The sequence below is a fragment of the Patagioenas fasciata genome, chromosome 3 (genome assembly GCF_037038585.1).
Source record: "Patagioenas fasciata isolate bPatFas1 chromosome 3, bPatFas1.hap1, whole genome shotgun sequence".
Taxonomy (NCBI): Eukaryota; Metazoa; Chordata; class Aves; order Columbiformes; family Columbidae; genus Patagioenas; species Patagioenas fasciata.
The window spans coordinates 95,206,715-95,225,889 of record NC_092522.1 but is presented as its reverse complement, the minus strand read 5'-3'; the positions used below and the strand labels follow the sequence as shown (position 1 = coordinate 95,225,889).

The following is a 19,175-nucleotide window of genomic DNA, read 5'->3' as shown; positions in this document are numbered from 1 at the left end:
GCTCCTGTGCTGACACTGGATCATCTGATCCCGAATTCACGGAGGGGATGTTCTGTTGAAATCCTGGTTGGTATGTGCTCTTCATCCAAATACTAGGCCACCTCCAAAATACCTCAAATGTCAAACTGCATTTTTTTTTAAGAGATACGTTTCTTCAGAAAGTCTTAAACTTCTGACTGTAAATGGAGACTGCTTTATTAATCCGGAATCAATATCAGCTATTGATTAGGAGGCTGCAGCTCCACAAGCACACTTAACAATATGGTATTCCAGAACAAGTACTGATCTGAGTTAGTTCCTAGATTAGAAATTCCAGTCTATATGCAGTCTATTTATTTTTGTTTCACCTTCAATCCTTAGTTTTGCTACTGGCTTTTTTTTTTTTTTTGGCATTTTATGTCTGTGTTGGTTAGGCATTAGCCTTAATAGTGTTTAATGGCCTGCAGCACAGATCTTTGTTAGTGTAAACTGACATTTGTACCAACTGAGAATCTGCCTCCTGAATCCTCAGGTTATGGAAATGAATGATATGAATAACAATTCCTGCAGCAAAGAAGAGTCTCTGACAGCTAAGAAGTTGACCAATGCTGTTTACCTTCCTAATGTAAACTTTGGGCTCCAATTATTATTGTAAATATAATAGTCATTATATACTTTATTATTTTGAAAATATCTCAACAATTCATTAATATTGGATAATACTTTTAAACTTATACTTAACATCATTTCAATTCAACTATTATTTTAGGAAGGCTGATTTGATGAATTTCTGCTCTGTTGCAACTTTAATTGGGTTTAGTTTTGCTTTAATGATGTATTATGGTTGGATTAACAATAAATCAATAGATGGTGTGTGTGTAAGTCAGGCAATTTTTCTTTTGACAGATCTACTGTAAGGGAAAAAACATAGTTAAAAAATCAATCAGTTGTCCATGAGTACAAGACAACTTCAAAAATTTTCTACTCTCTTGCTTCAGATGATAGAAATATGCAATTGGCTAGACTTAATTTTTTAAACTCTTCATCCATAAGACATTATGAATCTTTGAGAACCTTTTGCAGCCAGAAACCTGTTTGCTCATCCTCGGTACTCTACAGGAAGCCTTCTCATGGGTTTTGTTTGCATTTTCCTTATAGTCTTTGGATGGTGTTGCAGGTCAACTGAATGGGATTGTTTTCAAGCCCATGTTCAGTTCATGTCTGCACTGCACGATACAAAAAACCAACCAACCAAAAAAACATTATCCATTTCTATATAGTAAGTTACAGTGTGCTTCTTACCTAAAGGATATAACTGGGTGATGGACCATTAAAAAAGCTGTTAGTTGACTCGGTCTTAAGAGCAGAGGAAAAAACTGTAAAGGCCATTCAGGCTCTAGGACACAGTGAGACAAAACAAGGAGAAGCTGTCCTGTTCCACTGTTTTTCTCCACTGCCTAGAACTTTCCACTTGCTTGTAAAGCTGCATCATTACAGCCCCTGTGGGCTCCACAGAGGCTAATGAGTTTCCTCTCAAAACTGAGAAGCTAAACCCAAACTACCCAAGATCTGGGTTATGTGTCGATAATTCATTCTGCCTTCATTTTTCTCCTCTGTTTGCTGTTGAGTTCCTTGCAGTCCGCTTCTGTTCTGTTTGAAATCAGTGGCATTTAAGAGTTGTGACTGGAAATGTGCCTTTTGAACTGAGATGTCACTTCTTGGTGAAGAAGGTCAAGAAGAAGGCAGTTGTCACTTCGTCAAGGATGTGCGATAGTGGTGGATGCCACATGTATTTGCCAAATGCAGAAAGAACACCTCCTCACAGCAGAGCCTCTGCCTCTGCTGATAGTTTTTTGAATGGTAAGAAAACCATTCTCTCACATATATCATAAAGGTTTTAGTCAGTTTGTTATCTGTTTTTGGAAAGAAAAAAAAATTGGTATGCTGGCCTGTAATTATTAATGAAAATAAATTGAGTGATCCTTTAATCTCTGATTTTTCAGAACAGCTTCTCTGACTTCTCATCTTGTGTGAAAATAATTTGTGGGAGCAAAATATATAAACAATTTTTTTTAATTACGCACTTTATTTGTGAAATATGTATGATTTATGCATTTGAATGTAGAAATTGTGGGAGTTGCATTGTTTTAAAGATGAATAGCAAAAAAAAAAAAATAGGAAACAATGCCAACTAAAGAGAGCACAATCTGGAGTAAGGAGCCCTGTGGCCATGTTCTCTGAAGCTCTGAACTGCCTCTGGCTGCTGATTAATTAGTTTGTATACAAAACACTGAAAGCTAAATTTTCATGTGTCATTTAATTTGGATAAAGCTGTTAATCTGGAATCTATTAACACCTAGGTGCCTGAATGGACAGACTTATCCCAAAGGTGGGTATCAGGAAGGGTTGGGAATGAGGAAAAAATGCTGCCTACTGAACTCAGATTATATTATGAAGTGTAGATGAGAACAGTAGGGCTGTTCTCATTTGCCTTTCTCTGGCTAAAAAAGCCAGAGGAGCCCTGATCACTAGGGCACAGGAGTCCTCTGACCAGCCCTCACCCCCTTGGTCAAACCATGGCATACCTGGTCTGCTGGGGCTGCTCTAGAAGCAGAACAGAGCAAAGGAAACAAACGACTGACCCATAGCAAGCCCTTCTTCATGAGGTTACTTTAAGGGAGGATCTTCTCTTTCTCACACAGGTCAAGTTTGCATCAAGACCAGCACTGAGCAAGGACTCAGCCAGTGCTGAGTGCTGGCAGTTCAGCAGTAATTGAGTGCAAGCAGAAGGATCAGTAGATACAGTGAAACCAACCTGTCATAATATTTAGCAAAAACTTCCTGACATGGCTAATCCAGGAGATTCATGGGGCAAGTCTTAGTAAATATCACCTGAATATATTTTTATGTAATTAATATTCTACCAGGTGATCCTAACCATTAACAGGAGCCTGTTTAAAGAAACAAGGAAATATTCCAGTAGGCTAGGGAAGGTGTCATATCATGGGCTATAATTGGTGTGGGATTTTTACATGTCAAAGGCGAGGCTCTGCCCCTGCTGGTGGCCCTGGACTGGCTTGTACGTGCTCCAGCCCTCTGACAGTACATTGTTGAACATTCCACTCCATTTCTGCAGTGCTAAAAATAGTTGTCCTCATTTTAAAACACCGGGCTATTAGATTATTCCAAGGGTCTGGCATACTCAGGGTAATGGAAGGCACATATCCATAAATTATCAAAACAGTAAGTAGTGTTTGCCTGTGCTGATTTTACTTCTATTAAGATGAGTTTCCTTGCTAGTAACCCTGGAGTAGCAAGCCTGTTCTGTAAATCAAGCTCCTGGCAGTGCCCCATTAAATTTAAAAATAAAAATGTTTGGTTTACATATTGAGAATGGAGAAGCATCTGACTGCTTCTTGGTGGTTTTGTATCTGTTTGGTTGGTTGGGTTTGTATGTGTGTGGTTTTTTTGCTTTTGTTGTTTTGGGGTTTTTTGTGGTTTGGGGTTTGTTTTTGGTTTGGTTTTGTTTTGTGTTTTAATTTTGCAGAATCATCTGCAAAATGCTGAGGTATTTTACAGTAAATGTTCCCAACCTTGAAGAGAATCCCACGAAGTTCCAACATTTACCATTATAAATCATGTTAATACCTAAAATGTTCCAAATAGCAAAACACATTCCAGGTGATTGATGCAAGTTTCTCTTAACTCTTTTTTTTAATGATTGGATAATGTGATGCCTAATTCATTTTTGGCACCATGTTGTTTGGTAGTACAAGTAACCAATGCACATACATACTGGTATGTTAAGATAGCATCTCTTTTTTTTATTTTCTAATGTGAAAGTCTTTTATTGGTGGGTGGGGGGAAGCTACATGTAGAAATCAAGGTTAAGTTAATGTAAATACATTCTAAGAAAGTTGCTAGTTCACAGATCCGAAGCATCTTACTCCATCTTGAAAACCTTCACCTATAAACTGGACTGCAGCACCCTATGAAATTAGAGATTTGATTACAAACTGCAAAATCAATAAATGATAAATACATTAAGAACAATGATTATAAATATGCTGCATGTTTCCAAAATAGTTAAAGCAGTCGCAACATTAATCATTTGAGATTTAATAAGATCACTGTTGATGTGGGAGGTTCTTTTTGCATTGTTGTGTTGAAGAGATAATCATTTGCACTGATTAAACAATGCAAGGCAAAACATCTGTGGCTTGTCTCCACAAAAAACCAAAACACAAAACAAAACAACAGTGAGTTGTTTGATTTTTTGTTTGGTTGCTTTTGTTTTTTCTAGCTTACTGTGATCCAATATAGCAGGGAAGATGATATATTATTATCTGGTAACTATTAGATTATGAAGAATTTTTCTGAATTCATGCAGTAAATTTGGAGAAAGCGAAGGGCTGTTGATTAATTAGAATTTTTCCCTTGCGTGCTAGCATCTATTTTTACACAAGGGAGCTGGAAGGAAGATGTTGGAAACTGTGCCACAAGTGAAGTTAGAAAAATGCCGTTTTTAACAAACTATTTTAAGCTGTATTTTAATTGTCGTATATCATGAGTGCTTTGTATTTATTTGCTTAATTACTTGTAACATTTTGATGAGTAATTGTTCTCTTGTTGGCTCTTTCTGTTCTTAAGAGAGATTGGAGCTTTTCCTTTGTCTCTGTTCTTTTTGTGTGTCTGTGAGACATTTGTCTTCTTCTTGGCTTGAAATCAAATGAGTGAACTTTCAAAACTTTCTTTTGTTACTGGATTCTGGTTTGGCTAGAAAACTGAATTGGATGGTGTGCGAGTTACTAGGACAAACTTCTGTCAAGGAATTAAGACCCATGAATGGAATGGAGAAAGCATTTGATTTTACATTCCTTTAATAAGTCTTCTAAGCTCCTACTTGAAGTCGTATGAGCACAGACGAATTCTTCTAACAGGACTTAGCTCAGTAACTTTAGATTTATTGAGACCAAAATTAATGTACTTCGCAGTGGCATATTTCATGAATCTGTAATTGGAGGGTGGTTCTCAGCTTTGAGTGGCAGAGCCTGGTTCTCACTAGGTCTCTCATTGTTTAACAAGCTTTCCTAAGAAGGAATGCAAAAGAAAACTGCTGCAATATTTTATATTTTAATTCTAAATGAGATATTGCTAGGTTTTTAACTGTATATTTTCCTTGGAAAGCCCTATATTGAATGCAGAATTGCATTGGCTGTAGCTTTCAACTCAGAGCTATTGATCTATTTTTTTTCTTTTGCTCAACTAGTCCCTATTCAGATATTGAAGATGAAGTTTAACATGTTACTTAGCTTGGATAGTTACCCTTTAAAAACATTTTTTATATAACGAGATGCTTGTTTGTACTTATGCTCAGTTGCTGAGCATAACTTTTAAGCATCTCTTTTCTTGAATAGAGTTTATGAACGCAAATCAGATTCTTAGCTTTCATGAGCAGTCATCTGGGGGGCAGAAGGTGACTAATAGTCAACTGTACAGCTGACTTATTTTGCTCTTTCAGAAAATGGGGGTAAAGGGAGCAGTAATTTAACAACGTGAACAGAACATACACTTAGGAAGCAGGAGAAACAAATTATTGTCTGCCTGGTTGCACAGCATCAAGGTTTGCATTTCCTTCAGCTTGGGAGGGTGGGCACTCCCCTAGAGAAGGTCAAAGATCTGAAACTCCCCTTGGACTGAGCAGAGCCTGGAAACCAGTGATCTCCTTCATGGGTACAGCTCCTGTGGGACTTCACGATTTAACTGTTGGCCTCAAGCACCTCATAGGTTTCAGGAAGAGAGTGGAAGCCATGGCATCTTTTTTGGGATTTTAGGTACTTGGGTAGGATTGAAGTGCCCTGTGAAGTATTGTTTTCTGTATCAGGGGCTGAAATAAAACTTAAAAAATATTTTCACATGATCCAAACACTCTAAACTTTTTTGCTGTCCAGTTGTCTGAAGCAATCTACTGCTATATTTGTTGCATAATTAGATAACCTGTAATTGTTAATTGCCTGCTATTTTGAAATGAAATGTATTTTAATCAAATACAATTCAACAGACATAAATGACCCTAGAAATCAGTTCAGCTGTTCTGTAGAAAAGGAATGAGAAGCAATAAATGTCTTTTTGTCTTGATTTAGCTCAGCTATGAGTTAGGTCTGTAAAATGATGGCTATGTATATTTTGTTTCAGGGGGATGCTGGCTTAGTAGGTGCTCCTGGCATACCTGGTCTTACTGGTTCCAAGGTAAAAAAAAAAAAAAAAAAAAGTCAGCAACGAACAGTCACATTTTATGCATTTTCACTCTCCACATCCTTTTCACCAGCTGGCCCGTATCTACATAAATTGTATTTGAATTACGTATCCAGTTAATGAGTTTTATAATGTGACAGGGGAAGTTTACTATCAGCTTCTCTTTCGAAAGAGAAAGGGTGTGTGGTACAGTGGCACAAACCTGCTTGTGAATATCATTTTGCATTAAGAGCAATCGCCTAATCTCAGAACTGTGCAGATTCAAACACTGGAAATTTGAAAGTCTTGTAATCTCAGCAAAATGAGATGAGAGATAACACTGCTTCTTCCACTCTTCCATTTTAATCTTTTGCTCCTCTCCAGAGGTGAAATATTGTAGGAAGGCCAGAACTTGCAGTAAGCAACATCTGTATTATAAGCTTTGCTGATATTTGTTAAAGTTGCTTGATTCCCTTCATTATCAGATTTGGTTTTCTGTTGATTGCAGCTGTGTTTAACCACAATTATTTGGAATTAAATCTTACTGTCATATGTGTCTGCCCTCCTAATTCCTTTTAGAAAATTCTCAGGGAAATAGTTCTACTGGTTCCAAAAATTAACGGACTACACACACACAAAATCACTATTTTGTAAATATTAAAATTTCAAGTAACTGTTTTCCACCATGACCTTGATGTAAAGGTCTTACTTGTATATCTTTAGGGTAGATACTTCCTACAATATAGCACAAAGGGAAGGAAGGAATTGATTCTCTGCAGACAAGGAAGCTATCACTGAATCCCCGCAACATGCTTACCATACTCTATCAATTCATATGTTCAAAGGCAAGATCTCATTGATTTGTACTGTAGATGTATTTAAAACTCTGAAAATCATATCAGCAATCCTGCAGTGAGTATCAAGATGAGGTATCAGCGATTGTCCATTTAAAAGCTTGTGTGAAATGTTTTGCCTAACACAATGTGAAAATTCTGTCACAGAAAGGAGAATTTAAGTCAGTCATCTTTGTGTGATTTTTCAGCTTTCAAGTTTTTATTTCTGCAGCATGAGAACTCTTTGAAGTAACTTACCAGTGGCTAGTATTATGTTTTTAATTCTGTCAAGTGGAAATTATCTGAACGTCTTTCTCTGCGCTTTCTGTTGATTGTATTTCTTATTTTCTTTAATTGGAAATAATTTTTAAATTCAAATATGTGAAAAAATAATCTGGGCACTTAGAATGTATTTCTGAAAAAAAGAAGGAATTAGTTAATCACACCTATATTGGTACAGTCAGAGAACTGGCTGGTTGAGGAGCAGCATTGCTGAAAATGACCTAGAGGCAGACAGGAGTCTGGATAGAAGCTTACAGCATTCTTCTGTTGGAAATGAAGTGAACCACATATTACACTGTGTTAGTAAAACTGCAGCTGGCAGATCAGGTGAAAGTGTTTTCCCCCCTTTGTTTGGTGGTGCTGTATCTGGTGTGTTGTGTCATGTCTAGGGGGGCTTCCACCCTCACTTCTTCCAGAGATGTGGAGAAACCAGGCAAGGTCCAGCAGGGAGCTAATGTATGTTCAGGAACCTAGAAAACAAGACCTTTGAGGAGAGTTTTAAGGAGCTAAGTTTGCTGAGTCAGGCAAAGAGGAGGCCAAGGAGTGATCGAGACTGTCCTGCAGGCCTAAGGAGCCCAGCTGGTTGATCTTCAAGGACGGCTTCCTAAAAGGCCAAGAACAGTCCACTCCGATGTGCAGGGAGTTGTGCGAGAATGGCAGAAGGCCAGCGTGGATGAACAGGGACCTCCTGTCTCAGCTCAGGCACAAAAAGAAAGTAAACACTGGAAGCCAGGGTGAGCTACCCAGTAGGAATATAGAAACATTGCCAAAACATGTGGCAATAGAGGTAGGAAACCAAAGACTTAGTTAAAATTGAAACTAATGAGGGATTTGAAGGTCAGCACGAAGGGCTTCTGTTAAGTGCATCCATAGCAAAAACAAGGCTGAAGGAAATTTTGACCCACTGCTTAATGGGATGAGGAACATGGAAAAGGCCAAGAGCACTCAATGCCTTTTTAGCCTTGGTTTTCACTAATAAACTTTGCCCTCAGGCCTCCAGGTTACTTAAGCCTCCTAGCAGAGTGTGTGAGAATGAACCACTGCCCACTGGAGGGGAGGAGGGTGTTAAGCAGCACTTAAACTAACTGGACATTCCCAAGATCCCAAGCAGTATGCACCGCAGGAGTGCCGAGGGAGCTGGCTGGTGTCACTGCAAGGCTGCCCTTTGTCATTGTCAAAAGATCATGGTGACTAGGGGAGATCTATGATGACTTAAAACAGGAAAACATCACATTCATCTTCAAGGAAGATCCAGAGAACGGCACGCCAGTCAGCCTCTCCTCTGTTCCTGGAAAAATTATATAGCAAATCCCAGAAGGCACTTCTAAACACAGGAGGGACTAGAAGGCAATAGCCGGTATGGATTCACCAAGGGCAAATCATGCCTGATCAACCACTGTTTCCCATGGCATTCTTCTGGAGAAAATAGCTGCTCATGGCTTGGATGGGTACACTCTTCACTGGGTAAAAAAAATGACTGGATGGCGAGGCCCAAAGATTTGTGGAGTTAAATCAAGTTGGCGGCTGGTCACAAGTGGGGTTCCCCCGCTTGGGAGGGTTGTATGCAGACCCACCGCTACCTGTAAGTACTGGGAGGCTACAGAGAAGCCAGAGCAAGACTCTTGTCAGAGGTGTACGATCTACAACCAGAGAAATTTTTACTCTTAAGAATGATTTCTATATAATGAATAGGGCAGGATAGGCAGTCTCAGAAATGGGAAAGCTAAATGAAGAAAACACTCTATTTCTAGAAATCTGTCAAAAGTGAATAGGCATTATCCCTGTTGTATGTCCAACAGTTAGAGAGGAACTGGAATCATAGAACAAGCCATGTTGGAAGGGAGCTTGAGAGATCATCTGGTCCTAACTTTCATCAGATAGGGAAACTAGATGAGCAGAACAGAAGTTGCACACATTCAGAAATAATTTCAGCAATTAACCACTCATCTTTAGGTGAGGATGTATGGAAGGTTATTTCACTAGATCTCAATTTGCATGCTTGCTCTTGGGCATGATTCTAAAATTGATATCTACGCTGTTGATTGCATGAGCCACAACAGCCAAAAAAACAACAACAACAAAAAAGCAGCCACTGTAGGTGGTTGATGGAAAGTCCAGAACTGTTTGGTAATCTATCTGTCTGCACATTTCCAAAGCTTTGAATTTAATTTCTGGATGTGAAGTACATGATGCTGTAGCAGTTGAAAGATTTGACCAAATGCTGCTAGAAATTTCACAAGTTGTTGCCTGATGTTCTAGTTAACCCCATCTAAACCTTAGACTTCTGTATAATGAAATGATGCTCTCTGAAGGGTGAAAGAATGTTTAGACATTGCTCATTCTATTTTTTTGAAAGTAGTTTATAGACCATCATATGCTATTTTCTAGTCTCTTCATCCTCAGATCTGTAAAAATCATGTGTGTTGCACTGAGGCAGTGAGACTGAATTCTAGAGACTGGCAAAGACAAGTAAACTGTCTCCTGCTAGGTGATCTGAGGGGAAAAAAAAAGATTATTTGGGGTTTTTTTATTAGATAGTTTTTGTGCTACAAGTAGGTGGTTTTGGCTGTATGTCTGCACATCTCACGAAACATACAAGTATACATTAATAAAGATATAAAGTGGGTGTTACTCTTCTTACAATATAGCCAGGCTGCTGACTATTTGACAAAGACTAACATAGTAAGATTGCACAGTAAGATTTTTTTGTGAGCTAAAAGATATCAAATTGGAAAATTGGAGCTGGAAGAGCATTATATCAGGTCTTTTTTTTTTTTTTAATCCTCTAATAAAGAATTCAACCTGCTGAAATAGGCTGCACTTGAATTATTTCGTTATTTCAAAACTCATCCCTTTTGTGTTTTGGGGGTGGGTTCGTTGGTTAGATTTTGTTTTGTTTATTTTTTAGTTTTGATTGTTTGGGGGTTTTGTTGTTGTCATTTTTAATACTTGAGTAAGTTGGATGTCATTTTCAAAGTTAAAGGAATAAGTTTTCTTTCAGTAAATTGTATCTGTATATTTTTCTCAATTGTTCTGGGTTTTGGAGACCTTCAGAGCTGACTAGTCATATTGAAAAACTAAAATGAAGGTATTAATAGGAATAAAGGTATTAAAACTGGTTCTGCAGCAGAATAGCAGACTGTAATAAGCGGGTTTAACATCAATGAATAGTTCAGGATTTTTAAAACAAGATCCCTTAGGCTGAAAGCAAAAATGATTGACTGCTGATAATCAGCAAAACTGTGGAAAGCCATGTCATTTTTTCATAGAGGTTTCACACCTCTTTGAATGAGAGACAATCAGTATCAAAACTTTTTCTTCTGTTTTAATCTCATAATGAAAATTCAGTACAATAAAACTATTTCAAAAAATGCAATATTTGAAGATTTTTTTATGGTTGAGTTTTTTATATTATTGTTTTGTATTCCAGGGTGAACGTGGCTTTGTGGGTAGTAAAGGTGAAGAAGGTGAAAAGGTAAGTTATTCTGTCCATGCTATTTTCAGGTTAATGTTTTGATATATGGCAAACCAAGTAGAGCTTTGTTCTGAAGGTCTTCCTTAACTCTTTCACAAGTAAAATTCTTGTGGTTTTGCTATGTAAATGATTCCTGAAATGCTTAAGAAGAAGGTTTTTTTGCTTGTCAACCAGTGTCATCAGTGTTTCCTTTAGAAACACTTTTTTTTTTTTTTAAAGGCAATATTTAACAGTGAAGTCTAACAGAACCGTAACCTCTGTACTCCAGTAGTGTCTATTGCTATCTTATTTCTATGGTAACTAGTAAATGTTTATTTATACAATAAGAAATGTATGATGAGATGATCTGTAGATATTCATAGTACATCATTATTGCTTCTTTGCATTTCAAATGCACTTTTATAGAAACTTACTGTGTTGATCATAGCTACTAAATGTTTTACACATTTTTTTCCTAAGAGCATATGTTAACTGCAATGGCAGAATTTAACATTTGTTACAGCATAACTGACTGCTAAGTTTAAAAGGTTAATTTTCATTGATATGCTTCTGTGTATCTACACAGTAGTTAGCACAAGTTTTGTCTCCTGCACACATCTGACTCTGAGTGAATTGCCTGCCAGTGGCCAAGCTGAATGCAGGTGCGTTTACCTCCTCCTCAGACTGGAAGTTCCGTCCCTTTGTCTAATGGACTCACATGTTGCCCTAAGGACATTCTTCCTCTCCCAACAGCCATAAAATGTTTCTGAGTGCAAATTCCAGGAAAATCCTTTCATTGTTCTTTACCAGTGGTATTGGAAATGGAGCTTGAAGCAGTTTTCCCCAACCACAGATGCTCTCCCGTGGCCAGAAATAGTTCAAAAGCTGGTGCATTAAAATGGGAACTAAACTGTCCCTGTGGAAGGCTGTCTAGGCTGACAGAATGCCAGCCTGGGTGTCTCTAGATGGTGCAACCTAATGTTCTTGAGAGGCTTCGGACAAGTAGGTCTTCTGTCGAGGTCCCTTCCAATTCCTGACATTCTGTGATTCTGTGATTCAGAGGTCATCAAAGGCAAGTCTGTGTTGGGTGACAAGAGGAAGGATGACCCTGTTCATAGCTTTCCTAATAGGATTTAGAGTAATGGTGGTGATAGTTCATGGTTGAAACTTCAGCTCCTAACTATGTTACTGTCTGGTTACTGCTTTTTCACTAGTTTTGGCTGATTCAGATTAGGCAACCTGAATTAAGAGTCTTTTCTTAGATCATAGATAGATTCTCTATGCTTCAGCTCGTGTCTGAAAATGGTGCAGAAAAGCATTTCTGCTGAATTTATATATCATGAAGATGAAGAATGCCTGATACTGCTATTCTGGCAATATTCAGAGTGTGGAAAATGGAGAGTAGGTGGCAGCTTCTGTATTTAAAAAAGTGCAGTGTATTTGTGAGTTAGGCTGCTTTAGGTATGAGTATATTCACTCACCCAGCATACCTCTTCAGACGTGTCAGCTTGCTTTCCAGTGCTCATATTTTAAAGAAAGCATGTTATGGATTAACAGAATTTAAGCATTTTTAAAATTGTGGAGATTTTTTTTTTTAGAAAGAGGTATTCCAGTAACCAGGAAGGAAAAAGTATCACAAGTAAAAACCAGCATCCATAGCAACTAACGTTTATAATGTGAAGATTCAGCCTCTAAAAAAAGCACTTGTTAAGACTGAGTGTTTCTAACTTCACCGGCAGATCTTATTTCCTTGGTGGCATCATTATTCATCAATTCTGAAGGGCCTGTGCATTTTTTTTCCATAATTGCTCTGCAGCTGTGGTGTACTTTCCTTGAGTTTTATGAATAAATTGTGCTTGGGCACAGGCACATGGTTCCAGCTGTTGCTGCCACTCTCTTTGCTTAATTTCCCTTATTTTAAGGCAGAGGTAAAATGACCCAAACACTGGTAGCCACATTTTTCTGCTGTGGAGGCTGAGTCAGCACATTTAGACAATTTTTTTTTCTTTTTATCTTGTAACTTCAGAAGTTAATTAAAAGATCTCATTTAAAAGTATTTCTAGCGTAACTGTTAAAGATGTATTCAGCTGTCCTTCATATAAAGGAAATGTAGAAGTGGAATGTTCTATATTTACCAGTGATCACTCAAAAATATTGGGACAGTCTCATCAAAAGTTACACATCATTTGAAAGTATTTCTTTGGCTTTTATTTTTTTATGCTCTACATTGGCAGAGAAAGCTCTGGGGACATCAGGGAGATGTAGACAACCGAGGCAGAAGTGAGTGATTGTAGATACAGGAGGCATCTATAATTTAAGCTATTGAGGGAGATGTTTTTACGGTGTTGTCCCGTCCCAACAGGTGGGATGAGGGATGAGTTAACTCTAGACGCGACACGTGCCCTGACTCAACAGATGAGACCAGGTGTGAGTTAACTCTGGGTTAATTCTGCGCGGTTATGTGAAGTGAATGACAGACAATCACCTCTGGGGTCTAATTCAATTGTGAGCTTTACTAAAAGTACTTGTTGGAATATTGGTTACAGCGAATGGTGACTTGGCAAAAGTATAACAGCACTTATCAACACATTAACAGCAAAAATCCTACTACGTGTGATATATTGGCAGCCATCAGTAGCTATGAGATTTAACCAGAAATCAACAGCAGAGCTTAAAGATAGTGTCATCCTTACATGTTCAAAAGGGAAAGAGAGTGGTAGAAAAGGAAGGAAAACTAAGGTGTAAGGGAGAAAGAGAGTAATATATATATATATGGAAGGAGAGGCAAAGAAATGGGGGTATAGAAAAAAGGAGAGAAGGAAAGAGCAGAGAGAAAGGAAGAAAGAAAAGAGTGAGGGATCCAGTCTATTACGGCCCCACAGTGCGGATGACAGAACTTGTACGATGATATATGGCCTTGGTGTTCCACGGCGAGGATGCTGGGGTCAGGAGCGCAGTGTCCTCCGATGTCTGGTTCAGAGTCAGGGTCCTCAGGGTGCTGGATATTCTCTTGGTGAGGCCAAACTGGTATTTCCTTCGGTGAGACTGGCAGGCTGGTATTCCCTGGTGAGACTGGACAGGCCCTTAGATGAGACTGGTATTCCCTAAAGCGTGCTGTTTTAGGTGAGCTTTTTATAGCTCCCAGAGTAGAGGAAAGTCTGGGTGGGGGGAAAGTGGTGACTGCGAAAAAGAGACAAGTCTGGACAAGTCCTGGGCCACATTGAGGGTCTCCACCTTGCAGCTTTGTGTCATGCAGAAATCCAGGGGGAAGTGGTGATTGCAAAAGATGAACAAGTTTTGACAAGCTGCGGGCCATGTTAAAGGGTCTCAACTTTTCCCCTTTTTTTCCGAGCTGGGCATATCAGGAGATGGGGCTATGTGCCCTCCAGCACATCCTCCATCTCTGGTCAGTCAGCAGGCCTGGTCTGTGGCTCGTTAGCTCATCGTTGATGTGTAGATCACAGTTCCTCCTGCTCTGAATGTGTCTTCTGGCTGAACTAGTCACAATGTTTTCAGCCATGATCCTTATCAACACTCAACAAATGTTTAAAAGTTTCTTTGCCACACTTGGCTCTCTTTGAGGAATCCAGAAGTCTTGTTCTGCCTTCCTCTGTTTTGTTTTTTTGGTCTTGGTTGAACTTGGTTCTCTCTTACAGAAGCCAGTAGTGGTGAGGAAAGCAACAGGCTGTCTGTGCAGGTGTTATTCTGCAAGTTTTCTCTCCACAGAAAAAATATGCTCACTGTAAATTTGGTTTTACTCTCCTTTGTATTATGTCTTCTTTGTGTCACCTAGATAATGACATTCTCTTATATGATAGTCTCACAACAGCAACAAAAACATCCGTCTACCCTTCTATAGGATAACTGAAAAAGTATACACTGAGAACAGTTTTAATTGGTTTGCTGCCAGGAAGGCAGAATATATCATGTGGTTCCATCCTCATTCTAATACTGTTCAGAACTGTAATTTTACAGTATAGGATAGAAAGTATGTGTATTTTATTTTATGATAATAGGAAGTCAGGAGGGACTGATAATAACTAGAGGAAAGCTTTAAAATCTGGAATATGCTTGGCAAATCAGAGATGTAGCCTCAAAAAAATAGGATCCAACACAGAAGCTACAAGTGTAGGAACTACATGTAAGGGAGAATACATCTGACTTGCGGGGAAAAAAGAAAAATCAAATTATATCTACTCTAGATATGTGCATCGCTTGGGAGTTGGAATTAGCCCTAATGCTGCTAATTAATCAGAAAAATAACCCCTAGGATGCCCTTTTCCCTTGTGAAATACGTAATTAATTCTCTTTTATTTCCTGGCTCTTGCTGCTTTTGGTCGTTCCAGTTAGTACTCTTTACCCAGGTTCCCCATTTTTCTGTTATCTTGTCTGCCTTCTTGGTCAGAATGCTTATTTGTTATAGTATACTTCACACATATGGTTCTTTCTGTTATTGAGCTAAAACACTGAAAATTCAGTTTTGTGGGACACATGGAACATGAACACCATATAAATTTCATTATTGTTTGGCAGCATGTGTAGAACAAATCTATATTTTATTTGGAATAGTGATAATAGAAAAGCCAGCAAATTTACATATTAATTATAACCAAGCAAACATGACTGAATTGTCACTAATAGATAATAGTGATTTCACAGAGATGAGAAACTGAAATTTCTTGCCTCACTTAGGTGCTTTAAAATACTAGTATAAAATATCTGTTCCTGTTTCAGCTCAGAGAGGCAAGTAAAGCATGTAGTTATACAGACTGTATCACAGGCCTAGTTGGTATCTCAGAAGTTGTGAGTGATAAAGTAGGAGAATGGCTGTGCTCTGGAGAGGGACTCTTCAATTAGAGTTTTCCTTGACTGGTTGCTTTCCTTCATTAAAGTCTGTTCTCCTCCCATCTCATGCTTGAAACAGAGGATTTTAAAAGTGGATGTCATCGCAGCTGAGCTATGTAGTAGGATGTGTGCTGTGATGTGCACTTGTGAACACTTGATCTTTGGTAAAGTTATTATTTTACTGTAATTCTGATTGATATTTCTCATTTAAGTGATATAAATAAAAAAGTTACATGTATTTGACTAAGGGAAACTGAGAGTAAAACCATATTGATAGTCATTCGTTATTTCCAGTGTTTCATCCTTTTAATTTTTTGTATGTTTTGATTGTGCTTTTGCCTGAGTATACATGTGAGAAGAGAGAAAGAGTCTGGGGCTTGTCCAGCCTAAATGTAGAAAAAAATTGTCATCTGCTTCATTTTTTTCTAAATGCAGGATGTTCTTTGTATATATTTACTATTTTGTGAAGTACAATTTGAATTATCCCAGGAACTAGGGCTTCCTCTGTTTTCTTTAGAAGAAAATTCCTAATAGATCTTAGTGTCAAGAAGATTTCCTGAAGGTTCAACATTTTCTTCTTCATCCTATCACACCTAATAAAATACTGCTCTATCTTCCATCCATTGAGAACACGCAAGGCTATAAACTTCCAGTGTGTCCCCAGATGTAGTCTTTTATTTCACAGTCTTCAATATGCCTTTCTTAAATAAGAGGAAGTAAATGAAGAAGGAACCATGTTTCTCTTCTAAGATGCTAGTTGAAGTTAGTAATTTTTTAGTCTTTCTATTATTTTGATGTCTGTATCACGAATCTCAGTGATGAAACCATTCCACCTGAGACAGCTCAAGTACTGAGGAAGCTTCCAATCTGCTTGAAAAATAGAAGCTATTATCATGGATAGAAGACAGTCATGAACCTCAAAGGTCTATTATTAAAGATACTGAAAAGGGACTATTAAGAGAAGCAGTTAGTAACCCTCCTGTGTATTAGTACAGCACTTCTATTTGTCAGCTCTAGATTCTACTAGCAAAGCTTCAGTCTGAACAGAAGATTAGAAGAGTAAATTCAGTACGCTGCAAATCTTGATGTAACTGTGACCACTGCATGTACAGACCTGTTAGTCTGCATGTATTTTGGAGTAATGGAAGAATGGCTGGTTTGCATTAGAAACTCAGGGTCCAGCTCCCTAGTTTGCTTGGATGGTGGTGGAATCAGTGTCACTCTGCTGAAAATATGGCTCGTTACCTTTGCTAACCATCATCGCCGATACTTTACTGGGACAGGGGAAAGATCCTCTTGACCTTTAAATCTTATTTTGTGCAGTCAGGATGGAGTGCTTTACCAGCTGGATGTATGTGTGAACTAAGGTTTTTCATACTTTTCTTGTAATGTTATACAGGGAAGTATTAGAGTATTCTCTTTCTCATCTTATAACTATTTAGTCACCTATTTGCACCTTTTAAGCTTTAGGGTCGGGGGTTATGTTTTTCTTTCCTGCTACGATTGCCCATCTCTGACATTGGGGGTAACATTTTAGAATTTTTTTCATGAAATCATATAAGGTTAAACATTGTTTATAAGACAGCCATCGCAATGAATAAGCATGCAACTGGTTTGATTTGACAGTTGTTTTTTTTTTTTTAATACCGAGCAGATCTCAGACGATCACAGATATTCTAGGGGAAAAGGAATGGTGTATTGTTAATTCTAGAGGAAGTCTCTACCTATAATAAAAGTGGTCACATTGGCATTTATCCTAGTGAGCTAAATGTTACCAGGGCTTATCCTGTAGTTCCGTGGTATTTGGCTTGATCATGCCATCTTCATACTGTTTAACTCTCTTGCCCTTTGAAACAGGCTTAATCAAAACTGCCTGTTGGGAATAGTCCTTAGCCTTTGCTAACTTTTGAACTGTGCCTGGGAATTACATGGGAAAATGCTAATTAGACTCATTGAAATGTCTGAACGAGACCTTCACAGCTGGGGTCTGTCAATTTAGTGATATAGATGACCAAGTTCCAGGTCCTAAGCTGTATCACTGTTTAATTTACTTACACATACCCATTTGGTCAGATTAAAAGTTCATCAGGCTCAGCATCCTGCCTCTAATGATAGCCAGAAGTGGTGCCCAGGGAAAAGCAAAAGGACAAAGTAAGCAAGTACAGTGCTTCTCCCCATGTACTCTTCCAGCTTCCAGTTATTCGAGACTGCGATCTTGGCCAGATGTCTTTTCAGTGAATTTAGCAGCTTTCAATGGACTTCTCTCCCATTAGTGAGTGCAGTTTTCCCTTGATTTCATGTAAACTTTGAGCATCTGCAATATCCTGTGGTGAGGAATTATGCAGTTTATCTATGTGTTTGAAGAGCCATTTCCTTTTGTTTATTTGGAACCTGCTTGCTCTTAATTTAATTTGGTGTACCCTACTTATTCTGTTGGAAGATTTCTGTTTCCTCTTCAATATCAATCAAGAATCAGTAAGCATCTATTGTGCATTGCTGAGCTGTCTCTTCCAAACTGGAAGTATACAATATCACATGAAATTATTTGGGTTTTTGCTGTTGTTTTTTGTTTTTTTTTCTCTCTGTTGCTTCCAAATACCTCCTCACATGGAACTTCCTTTTTTATTCTCCCTTTAGCTTTGAGTGTCACCTCAAGATCTCACTCTTGCTCCTTTTGAACTGACCAGTCATTACGTTTAGGAAGTTGTGATTGTGTTCACAGACATTATGGCTAAATACGGGACTTATGGATTTTACCTCCTTCATCATTTTAAATACATCTACACTGTACTTCATTTGTCTTCCTTTTGCCATGTCATTTCGTGTCATCATGGCTGTTCACCCTCCATCTCGTCATCAGTTCACCCTTATCTGTGTTAATCTGTATAATTTGGTATCATCACCAGGTTTAGTCATGTACTTCAAAATGGTTTTCTTTATAAGGTTTGAGTGTAAACAATTCATATCTTGCTTGAGCCCAAGATTAGTGGAGAAGTAACTTTGCCTATACCTCAATGCTGGTGTGAACTCTCAAGCTCTTTGTCTTAAACTCTGAAAATGGCCATTTGTGCATATTGAGTATAATTTACTTCAGTCCACAAAGCTTTCCGAATTCCAGTTGGTCACATAAGGTAGGAAGCCTCTTGCATGGCAGGCCCAGCTCTGGGCAGGAAAGCACACACCGTGCTCTGAAGAAACAGCCAGGCCTGTTCTGAATGAGCTATTTGGGGCATCAGAAGCATTGCAACTTCATTAGTGCGTCCTCTTGTTGGGATGTAAGGTTTTAAAGCATGAGCAAGGTGCCAGGTCGTTTGGATGTACTGCTTTCAGTAATGGTTACTTCTGTGCCACCTTGGAGGTTTCTGTGAAGACATACCCAGCTATGGATGCCTGTATTAGTTTGAAAACTGCTAGGGCTGTAAACCTTTTGAACGGTAATTTTGATAAATGGTAGTTAGCTTAAAATTAATTTAACAGTTTTTATCTATAAGGAGTGCCACACATTTAGCATCTTGATAAAATATTCTGGAGGAACAAAGAAATATCCA

General features: G+C 38.4%; 1 protein-coding gene across 10 annotated transcripts in view; it reads left to right on the top strand.

Annotated features, from left to right (window-relative positions):
* COL19A1 (collagen type XIX alpha 1 chain) overlaps positions 1–19,175 on the top strand; it is a 189,340-nt gene that overhangs the window by 57,558 nt on the left and 112,607 nt on the right. For 7 of the 10 annotated variants that reach the window (XM_065835269.2, XM_071806921.1, XM_071806920.1 and 4 more), the window contains 2 exons: positions 6,175–6,228; positions 10,759–10,803. In XM_065835269.2, the coding sequence (XP_065691341.2) occupies positions 6,175–6,228; positions 10,759–10,803 (99 nt within the window). The remainder of the gene's footprint in view (positions 1–6,174; positions 6,229–10,758; positions 10,804–19,175) is intronic. The other 3 variants (XM_065835270.2, XM_071806922.1, XM_065835265.2) reach the window with 1 other exon arrangement.